We start from the raw sequence: 25,201 nt of genomic DNA on the forward strand, positions 1-25,201 counted from the left end.
TAATAACCAATACAGCTGCTTCACATTTGCTGTGGGTGTTGATGTGATAGTGTTGTTTTACTTTCTGTTTTTACTTTCTTTTACCGTACCTTGACCTTGGATAAAATAATCTTTATTCCTTCTGTAAAAGGTTACAAATATTTCAAAGATCTATCATACAGAAGCCATGTGTAGTAGTATCCTGTCATACTTTGTGGTCTAGGACACTACCATGACTTACAGTAAGAAAAATATATCCATAGCAGTATTTAATTTTTGTTGGCAATTCAGAAACATTAACACACTTTGAAACAAATGCAATTTTTAAATCACTGTTTAATTACAGCATATTAATCACAATGTGACGTCAACAAATTTACTCTTGCAAAGTTTATGAACTTATGTACTTGGTAAACTAGGGGATGAAAAATGGAAATTGATAATCTGCCATTTTGGATTAAATGAGATGAGTTATTTATAAACAGTCAAACATGTGAACACTGCCATCTGGTGGGTGTGTCTAACACACACATCTGTTCTTTAATAATCAAAAGATCCATTATTTTCAACCCTTAAATTAGCTGAAAATAAGTTTTTATATATTACTAATATTTTGAAAATAATTACCATCTCTGGTCCGTGACACAGAAAACATAGTAAAAAATGTAAAAATGCCACATTAAATATTTAAAGGAGATGTAAGTAAAAAACAAAACCAACTTGTTTCAATTATTCCATCTGATTAAATAATCATTAACTTATTAAAATGCTTTCTCCAGCACCCCCCAGCTGCTGCAGATGAGAATGCAACACCCTCTGCCTTTTTCCTGAGATGGGCAGAAGCTCGCCATTAGCTTTCATCTGGTCGATTCTCCTCGACAGTTCAGCATCGCTATCAATGACCAAAGTGCACCTCTGTGCGTAGCTGACCAAAGTCTCTTCTCCTTGCCGAAACATTCCCACCAAGGGAACCATGTCTTTGCCAGCTAAGTGGAGCTCGGCAATTGAAGCTGTGTTGGCGATGGTGTTCCGGTCAATTCCAAGATGGCGGAAGGCTTCACTCATGCTTTTCTTCCTGATGAAGGCAGACAGGACTTGTTTGTAGCGGTGGATAACATACTGGACACCTGTGGCTGCAGGACAGAAAGTGCAATTCATTTTGTGGGAAGTGTGGTTCTTACAAAAGTGGTATATACAATATAGTGGTAAATATAGTGATGGGCTTTTGATAACTGATTCAACTAAATGTATTTCCTATTTTATTGTTTTATGTATAACATGCTTAAAGTCTACCTCTTTTCCTGCTGTAGTCTTTCCCTTTCTTTGATCTTTTTTTGTCCTTATGGTGTTTCTTCTTTCTGTGTTCACTCGAAGCGGCTGAAACTTCAGATGAATCTGATGCTTCAGAACCACTGTCACTGCTGTCAGATGAACTAGAAGAAGCTCTTACTCGCTTTCGAGATTTGTTTTCTGAGTGCTGCACTTTGCTGTGTTTAGGAGCTGAGCATGATCAACAAAGACATGATGATGACATGAGTGAAAGCATCCAATAAAATATATTGTCAAACGAGAAGTCTGCAGCTTCGCTTCTGGGACTGACCTTCAGTGGCTGGACTGGGGGATGCAAACGTTGGCAATGAGCGATTTCTTGTGAGATTCTCAATCTGGCTCCTAAGGAATTTGCGGTCTTGCATAAGGTCCTCCACCTGTCTCTCTAGAGCAGCAATGCGCTCTTGTTTACTCTCCAGCAGGCACTGCAGCTTGGTGATGGTCAGCAGGACTCTTGGGGGCAGATTCTCTACTTGTGGTGCAGCTAAGGAAATGGGAATTGGCCACGTGGACGTCACAATAAACTGGTTATGTACTATTTTAGCTGCAACTCAGCCTTTAACTGGTAGTAAAAGTATATCAGTTGTTTGTAATACAATCTCATGTGTGTAATTGCACCAGTGTATGAGTATTAATCTGACACCTTTGCTTACCTGACATCGCACTGCTGGGTGTGTTGTCCTGAACAGCATCTGTCGAGGTTCCTGTTTGAAGATTCTCCCATTTGATGATACAGAGGTCGTCTTGTTCCTGCTTCAGCCAGCTCTGAGAGCTGAGCCTGTCCTTGGTCCCCACAGAGCTGGAGTCAATCTCTACACTGGGGGAATAACCTGACGGCTCCTGCTGCCACACGGACGACATCTCTTCAAACCTGGGAATATACAAAAAGGTATGTCACATGGGTTTGACACAAATGCATGAGGTTGGAGGGACAGAGGTGTTGCTGTCTGCGGTTGTAATCCAATTAGTACAGCAATGTCAAATTTTAGGATGGTACTCCCCTGTGAAAATTCATCACATTCAAAGGCCTACACTTATTTTGAAATCTCTCCAAGAAATAATTTTGGTCAGATATTGAAGGACCTTAACTGCACCACCACTGTACAGGTGAAGAAGGCACAGCACTGGTTGTCTTTTCTGAGGACACTTAAAAACGTCAGACTGCCACAAGAGCTGCTGGTAACCTTTTACCACTGCTCTATAGAAAGCACCCATGTCTCAATATGGTATGTCATTTGTAATGTAGTGGATGGGAAGCTGCTTCAGTATGTCATTTCGAGCGCATGAAGGATTATTGGATTATGCAGCTACACTGTATGTTTACAGAACATTGTGGGGAATATGCTTAACTCTATGTATTTATCCAGCTGACAAACAGTCTGATAGGTTATGTAGTAAACATGCTTCGTCACTTCGTCACTTGATTGTCAGTTCAGTTACTGTTTCAAACTAAAGCACTAACCTCATCTTTGCTTGTTCAGCTGCTGTGTTTACTGTCAACAGCTGGCAGTGAATGAACTTGGCAGTTTCCATAGCACCAAGATAGAGACCTTATAATTATGGACTCTGTATCTAATAATTATGAGATAAAAATCTTCCAATTATGAGATCTTTATGAAACACGGATCTCGTAATTATAAGATGATACACCAACATGATAGAGAAGAAAATATTACATGATTGGCATTTTGTTTTTCTCTGTTGTATGGAATGTGCCTCTATACACACTAATTCAATAAGGCTAAACTAAAAGTATGACTCATGCTTTACTCATTTCATGAATAACACATAGGAACTCATTTGATGATTTATGATGTTTTTCTTTCCCAAGAGGTCTTTTTTAATGGTTTACGGAGATCAAACAAATATCAAGACAAGAAACAAATTTGTGATTTTAACTGTGACCTTACCTTCGTTGGTTCTGTAAGGATTAAATGACCACATGAACAGTGACTTGTGTTGAAAAGGTTCTTTGTGCACTGCATTAACCAAACAACAACTTACATTGTATCCATAAAGCAGCTTCTGATTTAGCTGCTTCTGAACAAACACGCTTCATAATTACAAGATCAGCTCTTCTATGAGAGAGCAAGTCAAAATTGCCAGATACAAAAGACATAATTACAAAATAAGGCTTCCAGCTTTTTATTTGGAGAATGTAATGGATTTCTGTAATACCTTGTACCTTCACAAGTAGTATACCTATTTTCCAGATTCGAAACAAACAACATTTACTGGATACAACAAGATTGTTTTGTTTTTTGGTTTTAACCACTGAACCTGAATGTAAGGTTGTTTTGTTGAAATGTTAAAAAAAAGGAATATTTAAATTATAGGTGTCACTCAAAATCTGCATTGAACTGCCTATATACAAATTCATTCAAGTTTTAATTAGGCCACATTAATATGGAAATCTGTATGGAAAAAAACAAGCATTAGTTCATGCATGTGATACTTAATGACTTTTGGAACGTGCATATATATTAACAATAAATCATACATATCTAAATACAAGAACAATGCATTAATCCATGCAGAGACTGAAGTCTTTTCATCATCATAATAACTGGATTTAGATTCAGTGTGCTTATCATCCTGCAGTTAAACGAACAGACATCACAGCTCAGATCCCATCTGTTGAATATTGTAATCTTCATTAACTACACTCAGCAGTAGCTTTCCATGACATCTCAGGTGGCCCTTTAGGAGGTGATTTATAATTAATATTTGACTAACGATCTTTGCCGCATCCAGGTGATTTGATTTTTTTGATTTTGCAATGTTTTTTTTTTCTTTACACTGAATAACGTAATGGTTTGAAATGAATGAAATTACTAGTGACCTAATCATTTATTGAGCGTTGCAAACGTTCATGATATATTACGCATTAATCACACATTAGTTAAGCGTGAGTTAAGAATGAACAGTGAATTTCAGCTCACATCCTAATTTTATTTTACAAGCAGGCTTCATACCCTTCTTTATGGTGCTTTATGGTGTGAAAAAAACAAAGAGCTGTTTGCCGGTTGATCATATTTTCATGAATTTTAGTCATGAACATGGACTATCTGTAAATCAGAATTAGATTATATACATAAAGCAGTTATGAATATTTCTAAAGTCTAGTTTCTTTGACGAAGATGTCCCAATTGGTCAAATGGTTCGAGAAAAACCTTCCCAAAAACTTCTCACTAAATCAGCTTCAAAGTGTATTCACTTCTAAATACCAGTGATCTAGAGTAGTGCTTGATGTACTCTATACGACAAAGTATATTCTAAATACACATGGATGTGTGTCTATTTGAATTTGAGGACAGATAAAGGAAAAGGTAAGTATGTCACCAGAAAAATATTCACCCCTTTGTGTCTTGAAACAAAACATAAAAAACTCCATGTTGTTCTTATAACTTTCCCATAGAGGATAATTCACATTGTAAACCAAATAGCTCTTTCTGTAGCTGAACGTAATAGATGGTTTCTACTGTTCAACTTCAGTGAGATCAAACGTTGGGCTGCAGTGTACAGAAACAGGCACCCTGTTATTTTCACATGAAACCTAAACTAATGGTTGGAAGTGATAAGACTTTGTGATACATTGTGAAAAATAGAAATAAAAGGATAATGAGTGTTTTTAAGTAATGAAGATTAAATGCAGGATCTAATACAGGATGTGTCTTGGGTTCTTGTGGCTCATTAGAAACCAATGATTAAGTCATGAGTTTATTAGTTAATGGTTAATGGTTCCATGGTTAATAAATTTTAACCATGAGCTTCTTCATGAATTAGTTTGGATACCCCTGAAATACAGTTACATAAAAAGAGCAAAACAAACCCGTTCTCATAGAAATATGCTGCAGAATGACCCCCTGTACATTACTGCATTACTGTCACATTTATAGGCTGGGAAGTAGTACATAAGTACTTATTATTTATTATGATGTTTTTGTTTGTTGTGAAAGAAGTGTAGTACAGCACAGCCAACAATGGAGCATTAAAACTGAAAACATTTAGTAAGTGCTATTACCCAGTCCCAAGAAAATAGAAGCAACAGGTTGAAGTAATTCACACTGGGTACTATAATGAGTACTAATGTCATACAGGAAATCTGATGTTGTTTCTGTTGCTGATTAAGTCAAAATAGAAGCAGAGGCCAAGATATACCAACTTTTTAGCTCCTCAAGCTCCAGAAAATCTGAATCCTATATTTCTCATAATGCAAGTGAATCGTGTCTTTCAGTGGTTCCCACCCAGATATAACCCTTATACCATTATCAGGGTTAACCTTCTTGTACTTCCTGTGAGTGTAGTTTACTTTAGAGACCTGTGCTTTGTGGGCATGAGCAGAAATCGACAGGTCAGACACTGTGCATGGTGCTAACAGACAAACATTAATACTGAATGGACAGATATTATTTGACCCCTCAATACTTGATGTGTGAAGTTTTATTTTTGGCTTTTTTTATGTTAACAGGTGTTTGGATTTTTACTATTAGATATATGTATCTATTATTTAATGACTTTTCGTCAGATGTGAAGATTCTTTATTGTAATTTGACAACAAAAGCCTTTCCACACTGAGCAGTTATGCATGTGTTTTACAATCTTATTATAAAGTGTTCATCCACCGATTTGTTGCAGGACGTGAACATCACTTGTTTTACTTCATGTTTCCTTAACATGTGCATGCTGCAGTACCCAAACACAGCACTGAGAGCTGCAGTGATTAATCTGGTCCCAGCATCTAACATAACATGCTGTTATGAGAATTACTCTCGCATGAACAACCGCAGTCCGAAAAGAAATCTTTATATTTTTCACTAATGATAATGTACGGGAATAAATAACAAACTGCGATTAACATAATGGAATGATGTTATTCTGAACTGCACTGCTTTATTAGTTTGTTTTTTTTTTGTTTTTTTTATAAAGATATTAACAGCACATTTGGCATGACAGGAATTATAACATCCGAAGGTATAGTGTTTGGCAGGCAATAAACAGCCAACCATCTCTTCTTGCAGCGTTTTTAATTAGCCCTTACCAAGATGGATGCTAATGACTATAATTACCAGTAAAAAGACAAGTAAAGGAGCAACAGAGCAAGTGAAACACATAAGAAAACGTACCTTCAACAGGGTCCAGACGATAAAAGTGGTGTGGACGAGGCTCTTCTGATAGTGCTGTTGCTTTAATAAGTATAAACAGGGAAGTTTAAAAAAAAAAAAAAAAAAAAAAAAACAGCGAAACTACATGTGTGTCTGAAAGAGGGGCGGTGCCAGTGCGCCGTGATGTTGAGTGAAACATCATGGTGCCTTCAAGGACCCGACGGAAAGTCAGACTTTTCATAGCTATGAGGACTATGAAAGCCCATTTCTGCCTCTAAGATAAAAAAAAAAAAACAAACAAATATTGTGGTGATTTCTCAAATTAATTAATGAGTTCTGTAAACTATGACTTTGTACGTATAATGAGATAAAAAGAATGACTTAATGAATATAAGACAATATAATGAGACACACTCTCAAAAATCATGGCTTTTAGTCTCATATTAATGTTTTTTCAATTTAGCCTACCCTAATAAGTAAGTAATGTGCATTAATGAGCTGTCTGCCATCTGACTGCAAATACCTTCAAGCTCACATCTTATTGGGTTTTGTTAACAGGAGATATTTAATTAGTATTGAAAGTTAGAGCAGCCACAATACTATAAAAGTAGGACACTCTAGTAAAACTTGTCATAATTAGGACAAGTGCCCCTGGTAACTTTATATATTATTATTTAATTGTCATACAGTAATGTGAAAGCACTGGGTTTTTTTTTTCTGCTGTAGTAAGTTATAACTGGGACTATTTCTGATGGGCTGTTTTCCAAAATAACATTTTTATTACATTTCCATAAAAAAGAGCAAAGATATAATTTTCATCAGATATTACATGTTAGTCAACATCTTTACAAGGAATTCCAGGAACCAGTTTATGGTATTTTTGAGCTTTATTTAATTTGCTATTCATTTTACAATAGGCAATTCAATGTGCCATGTAATTAGAAAATTAATTTTGTAAATTCACAATTCAATGTGCAAAGTGGCAATTCAGTACATAATTAATTTGAATCTTTTAGTTAAAATTTTACACGAAAGGTAAATCAATTGCATGTCCTGTTGCCACAGGCTTTTGGTTTCTATATTCAAATGTACCAGTGAAACTGCGCCCCCAGTCGATTGCATTTAACCTCCCTAGTAGGTGCTTCCAACCATACAAGGTTCTGCTGCCCATTGTCAGTGAATGAGTGCAAATATTGGGGGAAACACTTGTAAATCCATCACTTAGCACCAATCTACATGCTACAACAGGAGAACAGGCTACCTGCCATCCATCCATCCATCCATCATCTATACCTGCTTATTCCTAATTAGGGTCACAGGGATCTGCTGGAGCCTATCCCAGCTCTCTTTGGGTGAAAGGGAAAGAGAGCCTTTCACCTATTTTACTGAATGAAAATGTTTTGCAATGAATGCAGTTTTTTTTTTTTACCCTTACTAGCCCCACAATGGGGAAATTGCATTACCCACCCACAGCAGCAGTTGGAGGTTCAGTGCCTTGCTCAAGGGTCTCACCTCAGTCATGGTATTGAAGGTGAAGAGAGCACTGGCTGTTCACTCTGACAATTCCTGCTAGTCCTGAGACTTGAACCCACAACTTCCAGGTTACAAGTCAGACTCTCTATCCATTAGGCCACAATCTATAAATGGCTTCAAATTTCCACATTACTTTATTAGCATTATAAGTACAGTATGTTGTGTAAATAAAAGTTTTAATAAATAAAAGTTTCTTGCATCTGAAACAGTGAAACAGGCCCTCAGTTCTCATGGTGAGGTTTCATGCAATGATCTTGGAAAACAGGCTGAAAATACTGTGAAAGACCATGGCAACATAAATACACCATAAAGGCTTCTATCATTACACATTAAGCACTACAGCTGCTTGTGCTTATGTTTTAACTGAGTTATTACTGACACTATTCAGTTATTCATGAGTATGAATGGATCACAAACTCACTGATACTGCATATGTATGAGGAGCAGATTTAGTTGTATTTCAGTATTTTGAAAAAGAAATGTGTGTAGTACTTCATCAGATTGTCAAAAAGGTAAAAAAAAAAAAGAAGACACAATTATGTTACTGGACACTTTATTTGCAGTTAGACTAAATTTCTTTGGCTATAGAGAGGTAAACCCTTGTCACATGTCCAAACTGATGCCCCATTTGATGTACAGTAACTATCTCATGTACTGGAGTTCACCTGAGTATCTACTCAGCTTGTTCCAAAATGCCTACATAGTGGTAGTTTCAACAGATCTGAGCTGCCTTATATAGACATGCAAATGACACAGACTGTCAAGACTGTCCAGATTTAACTCGTTAACTCATCTAAAGACCATAATCAGGTTTCTTTTCATATACAATCAGGCATACCCAAAACAACGAAATAATCTTATATATTAACAATAAAATACAAGACTATATAACAGCGTGAGGTGCGTTTGGACATCATGTTGTATGCCACATTCTTTAAATCATTATAGTTTTTTTTAGTTAGCAACTCATGAAATAAGTAATTTTCAGTGGCTCACTGGTGAAGACAATATATTAATCCTTCCACATGTTCGCATGTCTTATTTGATACCAGCTCATACACGTTCCTTGCAAACGTTCACATTTCTTCATTTGAAAACACACACTTCAAGCCATGATGAGTGATTGCATTGGTTTTTACAGCAGTGAGGTATAACAGTCACTGAGTTTGGTGCACTGAAGATTAAATTAAAAAAAGTTCACAATTATTTCAACTAAAGTAATATATTAAAATGATAGTAATAATGCATATGCAGCAGCAGAACTTGAAATGATTTTTTTTGCCAGTGTACAAACATGTCTTATGTTTACAGAGTGGTTATCCCATCAAATCTTGAACTATCTGGTCATCAGTGTGAATAGATGACTCCCACATACATTGGAAATATATACATTTGGTGCTTGCATACAGTGGCTAAAAATTACTTGCCACATTGTGAAGGTGTTAAAAACTGAGCTAAAAAATTACTAAGAAATGGGCAGTACTTGACGGACAGTTTCACAAAAAGATTAGTCCTAGATAACAGAATTCAGTTCAACGTCTGAAATGTTAAAAATGAGTCACTCACAATCACCGTAACTCAAGAGTTTAGATGAGACATGGTTAATCATTTCATCAGTTCACTATCCTCCCTACAAAATGTCACTTTTAGAGATGAAGTAGTGTTAATTTATTAGACCAAAAAACAACAGTGGCCATGATATAAACATACTCTGCTGTTTGTCTTCCACCTCCAATCAGCCTGCCTCTCCATCTTTCACTGGCAGATGGCCAGGAGGAGACGTTTAAAGTCTCCGCTGCACTCGTTCTTCAGGGCATCCTTCAGAGACACATCATACTTCTCCAGGTACATGTCTTTGATAGTCTCCAAATCATACTGTTGACAAAATTAAAAGCCTTTAAACATTGTACTTGTTCATAGCAGAATTTGTGATTGGTGAATATTGGTGAACATTGTTGATCAAACAAGATGCTAAATTTCCTGGTGACCCCTCCTCTGAAAACCGAATGCAAAAAGGTCATGCACACTTCAGCCAAATACTGTAAACCAGTAACCAAATGCAATAATATAATATATAATATATTTTTTGTGTAACTCAGTGTATTTACAAGCACAGATTACAATTTTCTTTAATAATCTTATTTCTTAAACACAATAAACACAATAAGATAAGATAAACTTTATTCATTCCCAAAGGGAAATTCAGGTAGACTAGTAAATAATTAGTAAGTCAGTAGTTAAGAGTAGTCAGTTGTCAATTGTCATCTGCCATTGGCTAAGGTGTTGTAGAGCCTGATGACAGTGGGGATGAATCAAATATATGTGTGCTTTGTACAAATGCTATCTACACATTGCTAAATGCATTTTAAATTTACTTCATCACCTCAGAGCGACACACAATGATACGTATAAGGGTGTCCTCATCAGTGCCTGCTCCTTTCATTGCCTTATTCAGACGCCTGGCAAAGTAGAGCTGAGGATTCTTAGCAACTCTCACTGTAGGGAGAAAAGAACATTTCTATTACACTTAATTGTAGTTTACACTACGTTTCACAATCATCAGCCACTCTTTCTTATATAGGCATAAATAAGCTTCAGTTTATTCAACACCTCCCTCAGTCTGTGACATTGGATACTGACAAACAGGTTATTCTACCATCAGATGTATAAAACATAGCCTTAGTTTCCAAATGTTTATCTGATGCTGTTTTAATGTTTCACATTCTACTATTATGATTTGTATATTTTTTCAATTTAATATGACTTCTGCAAAAAAGAGTTATTCTTTAGGACTATACAACAATAAAACAGATTCTAAATTGTGACTTCTAGTGAATGATGAATGTTTATTTATTCAGGTCACAGACTGTGTTTACTGTATTTTAACATTCAACATCTTGTACTTTATACTAACCAAGAGCAATGTAGCATTTTCTCAGTGTCCCCGAAGTCTCATTTGCAATGGCATCTAGGATTTCAGTTCCAGAGAGCTATGGAGAGCAAATTACTAGTTCAAGTTGAGGACTTCATTTAAGCATTTTATTTTCCTAAACTCCTCAAAACAATTTGGATTTAGTGATAAATCATTTAATTGTATGTTTAAATGTACCACAATTAAACAAGTTCAGGACATTCTGCCCTAAATACGTTATGGCTGTATAAATTAGAGTACAGTTCCAAGAACCAACAACACTTGAAACCAATGTAATGTAAGTATCAAGTCTGATTAATTCACATGCTAACTGGAGATGATATTTCCTGTTCAGCAATGGACAGGGAGAAATCAAAAACTACCTGTTCATATATCTTGAAAGTGGCCTGCAGCTGCAGATAATTTCTGGAGGCCAGGATGTGGCTGAAGGTGGACTCATCTGTCCCAAAACGTCCCTCACCAGCCTAGGTCAAACAGTTATCATTTTCATAATTGATGAACCTGCTGTGGGAGTATTGTGATGATGCATTGCACAGAAACACAGTACCTCAAACAGTGATGTAGCATCTTGTTCAGCCAGATCCTCATCCACCTCGTAACTCTCATCTCTTTCGCCCTGTGAGAAGAAAATTAAGATGATATTTGATGTGTAGAAGGGCCTTTCTGTCTGACGCAAGCAACTGTATCTGGTCTTTGTTTTACTAATGAGAGGGAGTCTGGACCATGGCCAGTGTGTGTTTACAGGCCAAGAATGGGCACAGGGAGAGTGAGCTCTATTTCAACAGGAGGAGTTCAGTTACATGAGTGCCACAAAAACTCAAAGCCACTTACCTGCAAAAGAGCTGTGAGCAGATTTCTTACATCCCCACTTGTATCTCCTTCAATGTCCGCTTCTAGATCACGTTCATGCACTGAAAATGAAATACAAGGCAAAAAAAGGACAGTCAAATCAGCTCAAATCAGTCTTTATTTATAAGCACTTACAAAAAACCAAGGAGTGCTTCACAACCAACAAAATTAAAAACATCAAGTAATTAGTAAATAATACAAAGTAAAAACCAATACAAACAAAGAAAATCCACTAGCCCTAGTGATCGATAGGTTAGAATATATAGATAAATTATATATAAAAGGAATCAGTGCAGTAATGCAGCGTATGTCAGGTGGGAGTGAACTGCACAATTTGAAGCACCCCATTGTTTACATGTAGACCTAGAAACATCAGTAACTGACTCTTGAAACAACTTTCGCTTTGTGTTGCCTTCAATGTGTATGCATAATAGTCATTGAGTTATCAGTGACAAAAAATTTGAATCAAGAGGGAACCTCTTTTTTGAGGCCAAATCAAGACAATTTTGGACAAATGATAAAGTTCTGCAACCAAATTCAATTGTTCTTCTGCCCTGACAAAATCTGTCGGCCTGCCGTTCTACATAAACCTAGACACACTTGCAAAAAATGTTGAAGACAGTAAATTACATTTGAAGATTGTACTGGAAATGACTGAGGACCTGTGAAAACTATGTGGGACAGCAAGTTGAGCTGTCAGGTGTTTTAATGCTGGCAATGCAAACACAGGATAAGAGAGATGAAGTTTTTGCCAGGTTTATTTAGTGACTAAGCATAGAAAAACAACCCCAAGTAGCCGGCCAACAAGAGAACAGAAACAAGAGGCAGCCGCCTTCATTCCAAATGCCAACTCTGGTTACAGAAGACAAGGTGGCATTGTTCTGGAGGATGCCCTTAGACCTAGACATGAGGTTGGGATTTTTCTGGTGGATCACCCAGCTCATAGATAGATGAAGCTAGTGTTGTTCTGGAGGACAACCCCAAACGTGGGCATTAAGCAAGTGTGTTGGAGCATTCTGGTTGGCAGCCTTGGAGGTAGGCCGGGAACTGTGGTCATTCTGGAGGGTTGTCTTGAAGAAGAACAGAGAGCTGAGCCTATTCCAGAAGGTGTCCTTGAAGGCAAGGAACTGGGAGCTAAGACTTACTAAAAACAGTCCTGCATGAGTTAAAACAACAACTCCAGTCTACTTCTTGGAAGTGATTCTTAAGACATTGTGAAAACCGAAGCATTTAATCCAAACCGATTCTGACCTGCGTTCTAACTCAGCTTCTGTCATTTTTATATCTGTAACTGCTCGTTGTCTCACTGTCTGCCACTGCAAACAGCTATATCACTAGACCTGATTAATCGATAAGTATGTTTTTTACGCACTATTTTAAAATTTTATTTTATCGATACTATCAGTTTGTTGTTGTGGCCCTTGTGGAGACCACTCAGTTGGGTAGCCCCAGTGTTGCAGTCAGTTGGAGCCACTCAAGTGGATGACCATGGCCAAAAACAGGAACAATAAGCGTGGTGTCTGCTGGTGATGGGACAGGGAATGAAAAGGTGTTGGCAACATCAGTTGTTGACCCACAAATGTTGGGTAGGGACAGAAATAATAGAAACGATTCCCAGAGCTCATACTCCACTGAATTCATGGTAGAAACAAGTTAATGGTTAATTAAATAACCGTGAAAGTACAAGCATATGTGAACTACTTGACCACAAGATGACAAAAAAAACACAGAGTGGACAGAGACTTAGAAAATGTAAAGAAATGAAAGGAGACCACAGATGACTAGTGCACAAACCAATAATAAAGGACACAAGGTATAACAACCTAAAACTTATTTTGACTACCTCACATAAAAAACCTCCCTGATTAAAAGACATTCATCAAGACTGCACAGAAGTATTTGTAACATGCAGAAAAACAATATTCCCACATTGAGTTGCCACAATACTAACTGTGTCTGAAGTCGTTTTTTTTATATTAGAAAGTAACAGATTTGGTTTTGTTTGCATTTAGTATGTGCTGTATGAGCTGAGACTGTAAAAATATTAACACAGAGACAGGTTTATGAAGTGCAAAGCTATATAAAACCCTACCATTGGCAAAATAATGAGTTTCATTCATTTTAACACCTAAATATTTACATATGCAGCATATAGAAAGAATAAAAGAAGGACGATTATCGAACCTTGGGGTACCCCATTAACAAGAGTAAGCCAGTTCTAACTGAGCCCATTTAGTTTCACTGCCTTTCGCCATTTAGATACAGAGGAGCTGTCTGACCAGGCAAAGACTGAGGGAGAGGGAGCTGCAATAGTGCGGTCTGACAAAGCCCAAGAAGAGGACAAGTATTGACATGTTGTTAGAGGAGATATACAAGACCACACATACAATATGACCTATGTTTTAAGGACATACAAGTTAAACATATCACTTTATTAATGGTTATTTGTCTGATGCCGTTCGCAGACCCTGAGCTGACGAAGCGTTAGGCTGTTTTTGAAACCTACTTTTACCCAAGCAACAAGCGGATACTCAGCTGAGTCAACAAAGCCATCAACTAACAACATGCTTAGCTAACCACAAGCCAAGCAAACAATAAGATCATCATCAGTTACCAATATGACAGCTAATAACAATTAAAGACACTAATATATTTGGATATTTGGAGAAATTGTCTCACAGAGTTTTGAGCTTTTATCCAGGCATGAGCACTTCAAATCAATGATGAAAAGTTTCAAGCTTGAACTTGATAATATCAGTGTCTGAAATCTTATACGTGACAAAAAAATGTTTGTAAATACTGTCAGCTAGTGTCAGCATTGTTTTAGTGAACGGAGAGTCAAAGCAGGAAGGGCCTTGACTAAACAATGTGTGACTATACAGTACACAGCTTGCGACAGGAATAGTATTGTACGTGGCACATGTACTGTAGCCCGAAATTACTCACAATTGAGTCAGTTTCCTCCATTGTTCATGATCCTAGAAAGCTAACAACTGACAGTACCTTAGTGGATTTAACAAATGCAAATAATACGTTTTTTCTGACCATAAGATTCCCACATGTTCATGAAAATAAATCTTCTCCTGCAAGATGTTTTGGCTTACCCTGGAAGTAGCATTCCTTGAACATTGCAATGTCCTGTTGAGAACAATTTGATACAATAAATTAAACGTTTGAATATTCTACTTTTTGATTTTGTAAAAAATTAGGGATTAACATTTAAAGTCATTGACTAAAGCGCCTAATATGTCTTTTTTTTTTTAAAGGTGCCAATTTACAACTTACAGCGTTGGTGGCTGTGCAGAGGATCTCCACAAGGACATCCTCATCGGTGCCTGGACCCTTCATGGCCTTCCTCAGCTCCTTCACAGCAAAAACAACAGGTGGGTCCAGCATTGCAAGAATGGCCTTCTCAAAGCTACCTGACAGCTCGCTCTTCAAAACATCCACCAACTCCTGTCACAGAGGGATAATAGAAAAATAAAACACAAAAAATGATGATTTTCCGATGTATTTCAAATTAAAATAATTAATCTAATCATTCTTAGAGTACACATATTATATGGTAAAACACATGTTTAATAAACATGGTGTTCTGTGTATTACTGAATGGCACTCACATCATCGTATTTTTCAAAATAAGCCTGTTTAATTTCCTGTCGCTGAGCTGAACTGCGGTTTGCCAAAATGTCAATTATGGCCTGCTCATCCGTTCCTAATGAGAAAAAAAATACAAAGCAGATGCAGTACAAAAAAAGAAATGTAATTGGTAAAAAATATTTTGCAGGGATGTTATTAGAATTCAAAAACAAATTTTCACAATATTTCCAACTTACCAAAACCTTTACAGGCTTTGCGGATTGCCTTGATGTCAGCCACCACATCAAAATCCTCATAGGGCACGATTGTGGGCTGAAAAAAAACAAAAGCAGCCACTTATGCAGACTGTAGCTAAATTACAAAGCTAAAAACAGCTTCTCATAACACACAGTGATTGTTTCCAAATGGATTCATGATGGAAATGCAGGAGCAGCTGGCAAATGGCAGAGAGGAGCACAAAGACACAATGCTGCAATTGAGAAAAGAAGTGTTTAAACAAACTTGGTGAGAGGAGAATGAATACCAGCAGTTACCAGAGTGAGGTTCAGGGGCCAACACTGGACTGAGGAGAGGATTTAAAAGGCCCCCAAAATGGAAATACACAATCTTTACCAGGGAATGTAGAGTATATGGTTGGTTCAAATATTGCTTATAAATATATATTATATATGTTATAAATATTATTATAACACCCAAAACTTCCCCAACCAGTTTTTTTAAAATGTTGTTGGAATTATTTTCTTAACATATATAAACTAAAACACCATAAATGTGCTGTTTGACGTTGGTAGCCTACGACAACACACAAATAAACAGAAATAGACACCTTTTCTGTGCACTATAGACATTTGCTTTTATCTAACACGCAGACAGACCGTATAGCCCCCCACCCCTGTCTGAAATAACGGAGCCGTGATGGATTCCGCAGGGGAGTGGCTCTTTCCTCTGCGTAAAGCACGACACGGTTCTCACGGTGTGATTGGCAACGTTTGCTTCGTCTGCTATTTAAAGAAACGTGAAATATTGTGGCTCCGAAGCCACGTAGCCTCCAAATCCAGTCGAAATAACAAGCGTGCACCGCGATTTATATGTTTTGCGCAAGAACTGAGGGCGAATTGAGGCGCAGCTGTGCTCGTCCCATCCTGTGAAATGGCAATAAATATGTAGTAGATGTTTAAAGTGACCGCGAACTCACACAAAACCATAACATTCACCCTGACGATTGGCTGGATCTAAACCCTAATGCCATCCATCAACTTGAAGACGCGAATGAAAAACTTGTGAAACCCAAACTACTGATTGTTCGTCGTTTTTTGTGTGTAATTTCTATAACAAACGCACAAAATACTGAGGATGACGTTGCGTTACTTACTTGACAGTTGCCCATGTTTTGTACGATGTTGATCGAGCAGCTGGTGATATTTTGGGTAGAAGTTGAGGAGTAGTTTTGTGATATCTGGCCTCTCCTGAACCAAAGCGCACTGCGGCCCAAAGAGGCACAGTCCAGTAAGTGACGTAACCACGGGCCGCCGGTTTAACCATTTCCATCCACAGTCACTGCTGCTACACACTGTATAGTGAGTTCATCACGCTTTGTGTTATTATGGTGTCAGCTCAGCATCTGTATAAAACCATGCGCTGTATTAGTAGTTGACTTTCCTACATCATGATATGATATCACATGATAACCATCCATGTATGTATTTCATAAAGCTATGGAAATGTTGCATGCTATATATTATTTTGTACTCCATCTAACTAATACTACCCCAAAAACTTGAGTTCAGGAGATAATAAATCAAAAGGTACCTTTTTTTGTAGAATTTATTGTTTCACATTATAACCACCAACCTTGCAATCCTATGCTCTAAGCATTAGTATTGTTCCTTCAAACTGTCCCTACATCATAATTACTCACCCACTGTGGAGGAAAGTGGCTGCTTCCCTGCACAATAAAACCCTTAGCATATGAAAACTAAATACTTGGAAACAGTATCTGTGTAAACTGCAGCAATTAAGAGTCTGCTAATGTCACACTAACAAAGACATGCAATGAGAGGGCATGAGTCACTTCACTATATAATTAACTATACATTAGCTGGAAGACCAATCAAGGAAAGAACATTATAATGAGCAAATTAGCAAGATGTTATATCAAAATATGCACATTAAACAGTAAAATGTATTCAGCTCATAAATCAGCAGGAAGAAAACAACATCTTCACTGACCTATGTAAGCTCAAGCTTAAACCTTATGGCAAAGCAGAAGTGGATGTAGCTGGAAACAGAGAGACACCTAGTCTGGCTCTTTTTGAAAACATTATTCAGGCACATAAACCCTGAAAAATTGCTAATTATAGTTTTTACACTTTTTAGGGATTAAATAATAAATGACCTTGCAGGATGTGATAGAGTGAATTTGTTACGTTCAGACTAAGACAGACTTGTATTTTAGTGACTTGTAGTTTGACTTCTAATTTGTTTAGAAAGACAGGTGACTTTACTCAAAAAAAATCTCTACTTAAAATGTTATTGAACAAAAAAAGAGAGAACCATAAAAAAGAGTTTTGAATTGTACTTTTGGCTTTCTTTTTACATAAAAATGTATTGCGGCACAAAATCCTATTTTCACATGTTCATCTATCATGGGAAGAACTAAGGGGTCTGAGCCCATTTTTCATGCATAATTAATATAGCACCAGAGAACACACTTGTTTTTGTTTTCATGAACTGGTCAAAATCTTCATGTTTTTCGCATTAACTTTATTTTGTATTTCTCTCCCCTAAACATCAGAGTGAGCAGTCAGAGGATAGTTCGTCTGACGTTACGGTCCTCATTTCACAGTCGATGGAAGAGGCCACTGAGGCTGTTATCGTTGAACTGTCAAACAAAGAAAGGAAGCATTCAGGGGCCAGCCAAAGAAAGAGCTGCAATGACATGCCGGCCTCGGACCCAGGCTCATGACCTGCAGCACAACCTGCTTAGGGTCTGGCTAGCTCATAAAAATCTGAAAAAAGCCTATTGTAGTTTCACTTTAAAATGGTAAACAAAGTCTTAATTCTTAATACTTAGAGAAAACAAAACATCTCTAGCAAAGATGTCCTATTTATTTTTGTGCAGAGATGCTGTTTTTTTTTATTTCAAGTCAACTTTTTTTTAGCACTTGCCCCATTGTATTTATAGTAAAATTTACTTCACCAATGAAATCAATACTGTTATAATCATGCATGCTGTACAGTTATTCAAATATATAGCACTCTGATCTATAAAAGATAACAGAGCTTTAAGCTGCCATGTTAACAGCAGCACAATCACTCAGTACAGACAAATTTGTACACGACATAGTTGCCTATTTCAACTCTTCAAAATCAAAAGCAGTGTGATTATGAGCTTTTATAAGCACAACAGGCTTTTCTTGCATGGAACAATGCTTGGCTAATAAATGGTGCATTGTTTACCTGCTCCTGTGGTAAAATCCCAGCAGTTTGGAGTCCTCTGGTCCTTCTCGCTGTACCCAGGTGGTAGTTTGGGGCACCACTTCCTGGCATCCCCCAGATGCTGTGCTGCATTGTCTCATTATGCTACAAACATTAGCAGAGTTGAAATATCAATAGCAATCATAGAGTCTAAAAACAATTTTGAGATCAGAAGTGTGATTATTGGAATAACATCATTAAAATGAAACTAACATTATGCTTTATTTCAAATTTTAAGGATTATTACGGAACTAACTTTTAGTTCATCATTGGTATTTATCCTTTTTTCCTTTTCTATCTGTTGTTTCCTCTCCTTAACTTGATTGCAAAGGTCTTTGTAATACTGCTTTTTGGTCTCCTGAAGAAAAAATAATATTAAAAAAGTTTTATAAACAATATCTAAAAGCATCTAGGAAGAAATCTGCAGATGTTTCACCTCTTTGTTGATGTCAGACAACATCCTGCTGCTTGTCAGTTGTATGACGGCAACATCTTGCAGTTCAGAAGCTTTCCCCTGCAGAAACTTGACTATGAACCTGTTGGCTCTGTATGAGCTGATGCTGTGTTAAATATGAAGCAACACTTCCATCTATTGGCTACATATGCTGCCTACAGTTTAAATTGGACTGTGATGCTTTTATTGTCCTCACATCCTATGAAAAGACCAAAACCAACAATGAATTGATCCTAAAGTGTGTATGGAAATCCACATGTACCTTATTAATCTCTACCACACAGGTCCGCTGTTATTCAAAACCATAAACACATTGTCCCATTACCCTGGGTGACAATATTACTTCATTAGCACAAATACATATACTGTGTTTTGCTTTGAGACAGTCCGACACAGACCATCCTGTTGTGGTAAATTCTTACTATAGTGCCCAATCAGTATTAGTCAATACCCAACAAACACACTCTATGCTCTATTGAGTAATGTTTATCAAAAACTACAATGGCTAGCTGTTTTAGGAAATTATTTAACTTTTATTTCATAAATTTCCAAATAATCTCAAATGTTTATATCTTTACTTGGAACCAAAGGTTTAGCAGCTAAGATCTGCAGACTGGGTGGATAAGTACAAAAGTGCTGAGAGACAAAGTGACACATTGTTTGGTTTGGCCTTTTCTTCAAACAAAAGGAAAGTAATAGGGAATTATCAGCCATATCATGCTACTACAACAACTACTACTACTACTACTAATAATAATAATCATAATAATGAACAAACAGAGTACATTTAATACACTTGTGATGTAACATACAATGATAGATGCATGGACAGAGGCTGTCCTCTTGGGGTCGACATTTGCCAAACTTACAGTTCCTTTCAGTGTTAGCAATGGCAAAGGAGCTGGGGGAAAAGAATAAACATGAAAACACCTGCGTTAAACTAAAATGCTCTGATACTGGTGCTATTTTCACTTTGGCAATGTGTGAGAGTATAGTAAGCAGAGGATTAATGCCTAACTATTTTCATATTCAATTAAATAAGTCCTTTGCCAAACAAAAATTGCAGCATTTGCAGCACTGCCTGTAAGGACTTTTACGTTATTCTCAGTTTTCTATCATTAATTGAACATGGTATCAATGGGTTTTGAACTGTTGGTCAGATACAAACAGGTACTGAAACTGTGACTGACACTAGACCTATGCATTCCTTAGACAGTGGTCAATATACCCATATGATTATTTTTTTCTGTAATTGCCTCTTCTTGAGATATAGTGATTCTCTGAACATATACATGTAATAGTCTTAAATCTAATTTTTATCTCAACTCATCTTTACTGTTACATACAGTATTTCAAAAGAGCTGAGATCTTGATTTTACTACCATAAAGGAAATCAATAAATGATCTGTTCTGTAACCCAGGTAGTCTCCTCCCTCTGAAAGTAAAACAGACCTTTCTATGAGATTTGTCCATTTAGCTCCCACTCTACCAAAGTCCACTCATAAATTGTACTATCAGACTGACTCACATTCTCGTCAAGGGTTTGACTGCAAACACTCACTCTTTGTGTTCAGTAGGCTTCCCATAAGTGGAGGTGTGTGTGTGTGTAGGGGTTGTATTATCATAAAGACCGTCATTACAATATGAAGGAGCTTCATCCTGATGACATAACAATTCACTGCTTCAGTAAAGTTGATTTTATTCTGACCATTCTTTAGCTATGAACGCCCATTTTTAACATAAAAAGGAGAAATGCAATAATAATAATAATGATAATGTAATTATTCCTATTTTCATTATGTTTTGCTTTTTTTTTTCTCTGACATTTTGCATGCACATGCTTGCCTCTCACTCTTGGTTATAGAGCTTATTTTCACCCCAGTGCTAAAACAACTGCATCTTATAAGTTTATTGCCAAGTCATGTTGATTTCCAAAACTTATTAATGGCCCAGAAAACATCCCAACACATTATTTGACAGCTGTTTTATTACAATCAGCTATATTCTATGATTGTGATCATAAAAGAAATGCATTAAAAAATAGAAACATGAGCATCTACAGTTCCTCTAAAAACCAGACCATCTGCTTGTAAAGATCATTTTGGTGAACAACAGTAAGTGGACCTTGTGGTGAGATAGTTTCCTCACACGTGACGTCTGTTTAAAGCTGCCACTTGGATATTCTTATGTGAAGCATCTACTGAATGAATTGTGTAATTCATAGTATACTGTGTAAAATCATGTGAACAACCCATATGTAATTGTGAATTTCTCATGGGTATGACTACAGACATTATTAAATTACTCCAATAGCTTGCACTCTCCGGACAAGGCTAACCCTTGTCTCTCTTCCTCTCTCCATTGTGTTCATATTGTCCTTCTCCTTCCTTCCGTGTGTTTGTTCCTTTCTCCTGTATGTGGAAATAGTGTGCTTGTGTTTTCCCTCTTGTGTGTTTGTGTAGTCTGTCCTCCTGCCAGGTTGTCATGGTGCAGGAGAGATTGCGTGGCTCAGGTCTCTTTGGTGGCACCTGTAATTGCTGAACATCCTTCCAGACCATGCTGCTCCTGTATGTTTGCAGTCTACAGTTTTGTCATTCTGAGTGTCCAGAATGCATTTAGGCTATGTTAATGTTATGTTCAATTGGAATTGACCTGAGTGGACTTGAGTATATTTTGGAGCCTGGCTGCAAGCTTTTGGTCTCATTCAGCCACAGGGGCATTGATGAGTCCAGTACTAGTGTTGAATGGCAACTACTGTCTTACACCTGACAATCCTGTTCTTCCTGAGTCTGAGATTGAGGCTTCTTTAATTTGGTGAATGGTAAAGGAAAATGGAAAAAATTGCTTGGCAGTTGCATCCCCTCTTTAGAGTCCTAAATCAGTCAAATCTCAATGCATATGATACACATCTTTCATGAATTAGTACAATTTACACATGGTTGATAAACATCTGTATCATTTAAGAAACCATGAAAAAGATGCTTTCAGTCATTTCAGATCTTGACTTATAATTATCGTGTTTTAATGCTGTCTTCAAAATCAAAAGTCAGGAGCTGCTTGTAGCTAATGAAACCAGGCATTTCTTATTGCTCGTATTAAATCAAGAAAAGTTAGATATGGGTATCCACTTACTTTAGGCAACATAGTGTACTTTTTCTTGCTCATATTATTTGTGTTTTACTACCTTCCAAGGTCAGCAAAGTTTCATTTTATACCCGCTGATTGTGTCTTGTTTTCCCTTATCTTATCTAGTATTTTGAAGCGCCACGAATACACCATTATGCACACAGTATGATTCAGAATTTTCCAACACAAATGATTGAGAGTGAATGACTAACAGCGTGTGAATGATCTCACATTGGTCCCTGAGAGAGGTCACCTCGTTCCCATCAATCAGCCGCCTGCCTGCTACCTGGAGGCAGAAACAGTGAGGATAAAGCACAGCTACCTTCTGGAAATTGCTATAATTGAGTGATTAAGATCGATGACGTCAAATGAAAGCTAATTTTTTACTGAATGAACGTTTATTTAGCCTTCATTCAAACACATCGGTGTGACTGTGACTCACCAGTATACTGGCCTTGGGCTTTGTGCTTGGCATCTGTGTTTGTGCTGCAGCAGTCCCTGTTGAAAGACAGAGTGATGATGATGAGTCAAAAAGACTGTTTTTTTACATAGTGTAAAATCAAAACAAATTGGATTATTAGATGAGTGGACCTGCCTTTGTCCTTTCCATGCTGGATGTCCTTTTGTGATGCCTCCACTTTTGCGTAAATAGTGCTAGGCCCATAATTATTGTCAGAATCATCCTCATGTTCATCACTGCTGAAATGATGATGAGCCCTGAAATACAATTCATGCACTGAATTGAATTTCAAGTAGATCTTTAGGGTTAAATAACTTTTATCACTGTACATCACTTACATGCAGGGTCCATTGTCATTACAAACACAGGAAAAAATGCCAATTGACATTTTGGGTTTGGGTGTTTTCACCTCCACTATCCACTCAACCATTTTATTGCTGGCCCTCTCATTTGTCACCTCCACATTGCCCCTGCCCTGTGGAAACCAGGTGGATATTCACAGCATACACTTTAAACTGGAATCAAAGGCATGCAACCATGCAATTACAGTAAATATCTGTGTGGAAAAAGGTTTGTGTGCATCAGGAAAGCCCCATCATCTCATGCTACAAAAATCAGTTGTATTTATAGCTATACGTTTTTAAAAATGTAATCATGCAGAAAGGCAACAACATGCATGGACATATTAGAAGGAATATAGAAGATACATTTTTGGTTTGCTTTTTCGACATAATCAAGAATTTCTCAATGGCCACAGAACAGTGTCATAATTTTAAACCAATTTCCTTCTTTTTATTATTTTAATTATTTGTTTTACATGCTTTTAATTCTCTTTAAGTGAAACGTTATAATAGGGGCTTGGTTTTATACAATACAAACTGGAAGAACATCCAAAAGATCACTGCACATACCACTGCGGATTCAGCTGGACACTGAGAAAAATGTGTTAGTGACTCCTCTTCACTTTTCATGATTTCCCTAGATAGATAGACAGACAGACAGATAGATAGATAGATAGACAGACAGACAGATAGATAGATAGATAGACAGACAGACAGATAGATAGATAGATAGACAGACAGATAGATAGATAGACAGACAGACAGATAGATAGATAGATAGACAGACAGATAGATAGATAGATAGATAGATAGATAGATAGATAGATAGATAGATAAAGTGATACGTGGATGATGATATATGGTAAATACATATTTTATTGACTCCTGCTGCAACATTAAAATATTGTAGACCTACACATGAATGTTTTAATCTGATCATATATTAGGTTACATATGACTCTGAAAAGTGTCATTTTTTATCATAAGGAGTCTATTTACCTTTGTTAATCTTACTTAAGTACAATTTTGAATGTAAAGTTATATTTCTCCTTTACTTAGCTAAAAGTTCATACTATGGAGGGGAATCATTTTGTCAGGAAAAAAAGGCAAAAAACAAAAACAAACATTTACAAAGAATAAGCACTAGTAGAGTTTAAACCCTTCTATTGATACATTTAACCACCTAAAAACACGCAGTGACGTGTGGCCGAGCAACATATTTACCCTGTGATGGTTCATAGGTGGCGTGTTGAGGGAACCGGAATCAAAGAGGGAAGATAACAAATGAGGGGGAGCAGAGCAGACGGTGAGCTTTGAATTTGGTATGTTAACATTTAAAATCCGCAGAACGGAGCTAATGACGTCATGACGCAGAGCGTAAGAAGCACCTTCCTCACGTCCGCATTACATCGGCGACACACCCCCACGAAGACGGCGCTGTTTGCCGCGCTTGTAGCCCTTCAACCCCTTTTCCCTAAACTCCAACAAGATATGCAGGAAGTAGAGAATTTTTATTTTTTATATTCAAATTGAGCTGAATTTTATTCTGACAGGCAGCAGTTTCCTAATATCTAGACCCTAAAAGTGAGTCATTATTTCATCTGAAGATGGCATGGATTCAATTAGCTCCATTCTGTGGAAACATTTTTAAAGATAAGAAAAATACTAATCTTACAAATAAGTGTAGTTACTATGAAATAACTTAATGCACTCCACTTATAGTGGTTAATGTTAGCTGATGTCGGCAAACTTTAGACAGATAATCCTGTGTAATGCACATTACTGAGTCAGTTTGGTTAGCACTGTTGCCTCACATCAAGAAGGTTCCTGGTTTGAAACCCATCAGGGACTTTTCTGTGTGGAGTTTGCATGTTCTCCCTGTGCTTGTGTGGGTTTTCTCCAGGTACTCTGGTTTCCTCCCACAGTCCAAAAACATGTATGTCAGGTTGATTGGTGACTCTAAATTGCCCATAGGAGTGAGTGTGAGTGTGTGAGGTTGTTTGTCTCTATGGGGCC

General features: G+C 37.1%; 2 protein-coding genes across 2 annotated transcripts; both read right to left on the reverse strand.

The window, feature by feature from the left end:
* Positions 1-425: 425 nt before the first annotated feature.
* LOC113121761 (coiled-coil domain-containing protein 106-like) lies at positions 426-6,535 on the reverse strand. Its single transcript, XM_026292528.1, has 5 exons — positions 6,435-6,535; positions 1,962-2,179; positions 1,580-1,792; positions 1,273-1,479; positions 426-1,112 (listed from the first exon to the last, which is right to left on the reverse strand). Exons 2-5 carry the CDS (start codon positions 2,167-2,169, stop codon positions 733-735), a joined length of 1,008 nt encoding a protein of 335 aa, XP_026148313.1. The 5' UTR covers positions 2,170-2,179; positions 6,435-6,535; the 3' UTR covers positions 426-732.
* A 1,947-nt stretch (positions 6,536-8,482) lies between these two features.
* On the reverse strand, positions 8,483-16,836 carry anxa13 (annexin A13). Its single transcript, XM_026292612.1, has 11 exons — positions 16,700-16,836; positions 15,564-15,639; positions 15,348-15,442; positions 15,013-15,183; positions 14,832-14,865; positions 11,710-11,789; positions 11,426-11,494; positions 11,241-11,342; positions 10,861-10,936; positions 10,330-10,442; positions 8,483-9,821 (listed from the first exon to the last, which is right to left on the reverse strand). Exons 1-11 carry the CDS (start codon positions 16,712-16,714, stop codon positions 9,702-9,704), a joined length of 951 nt encoding a protein of 316 aa, XP_026148397.1. The 5' UTR covers positions 16,715-16,836; the 3' UTR covers positions 8,483-9,701.
* Positions 16,837-25,201: the final 8,365 nt, after the last annotated feature.

Source organism: Mastacembelus armatus, chromosome 20, assembly GCF_900324485.2.
Source record: "Mastacembelus armatus chromosome 20, fMasArm1.2, whole genome shotgun sequence".
Taxonomy (NCBI): domain Eukaryota; kingdom Metazoa; phylum Chordata; class Actinopteri; order Synbranchiformes; family Mastacembelidae; genus Mastacembelus; species Mastacembelus armatus.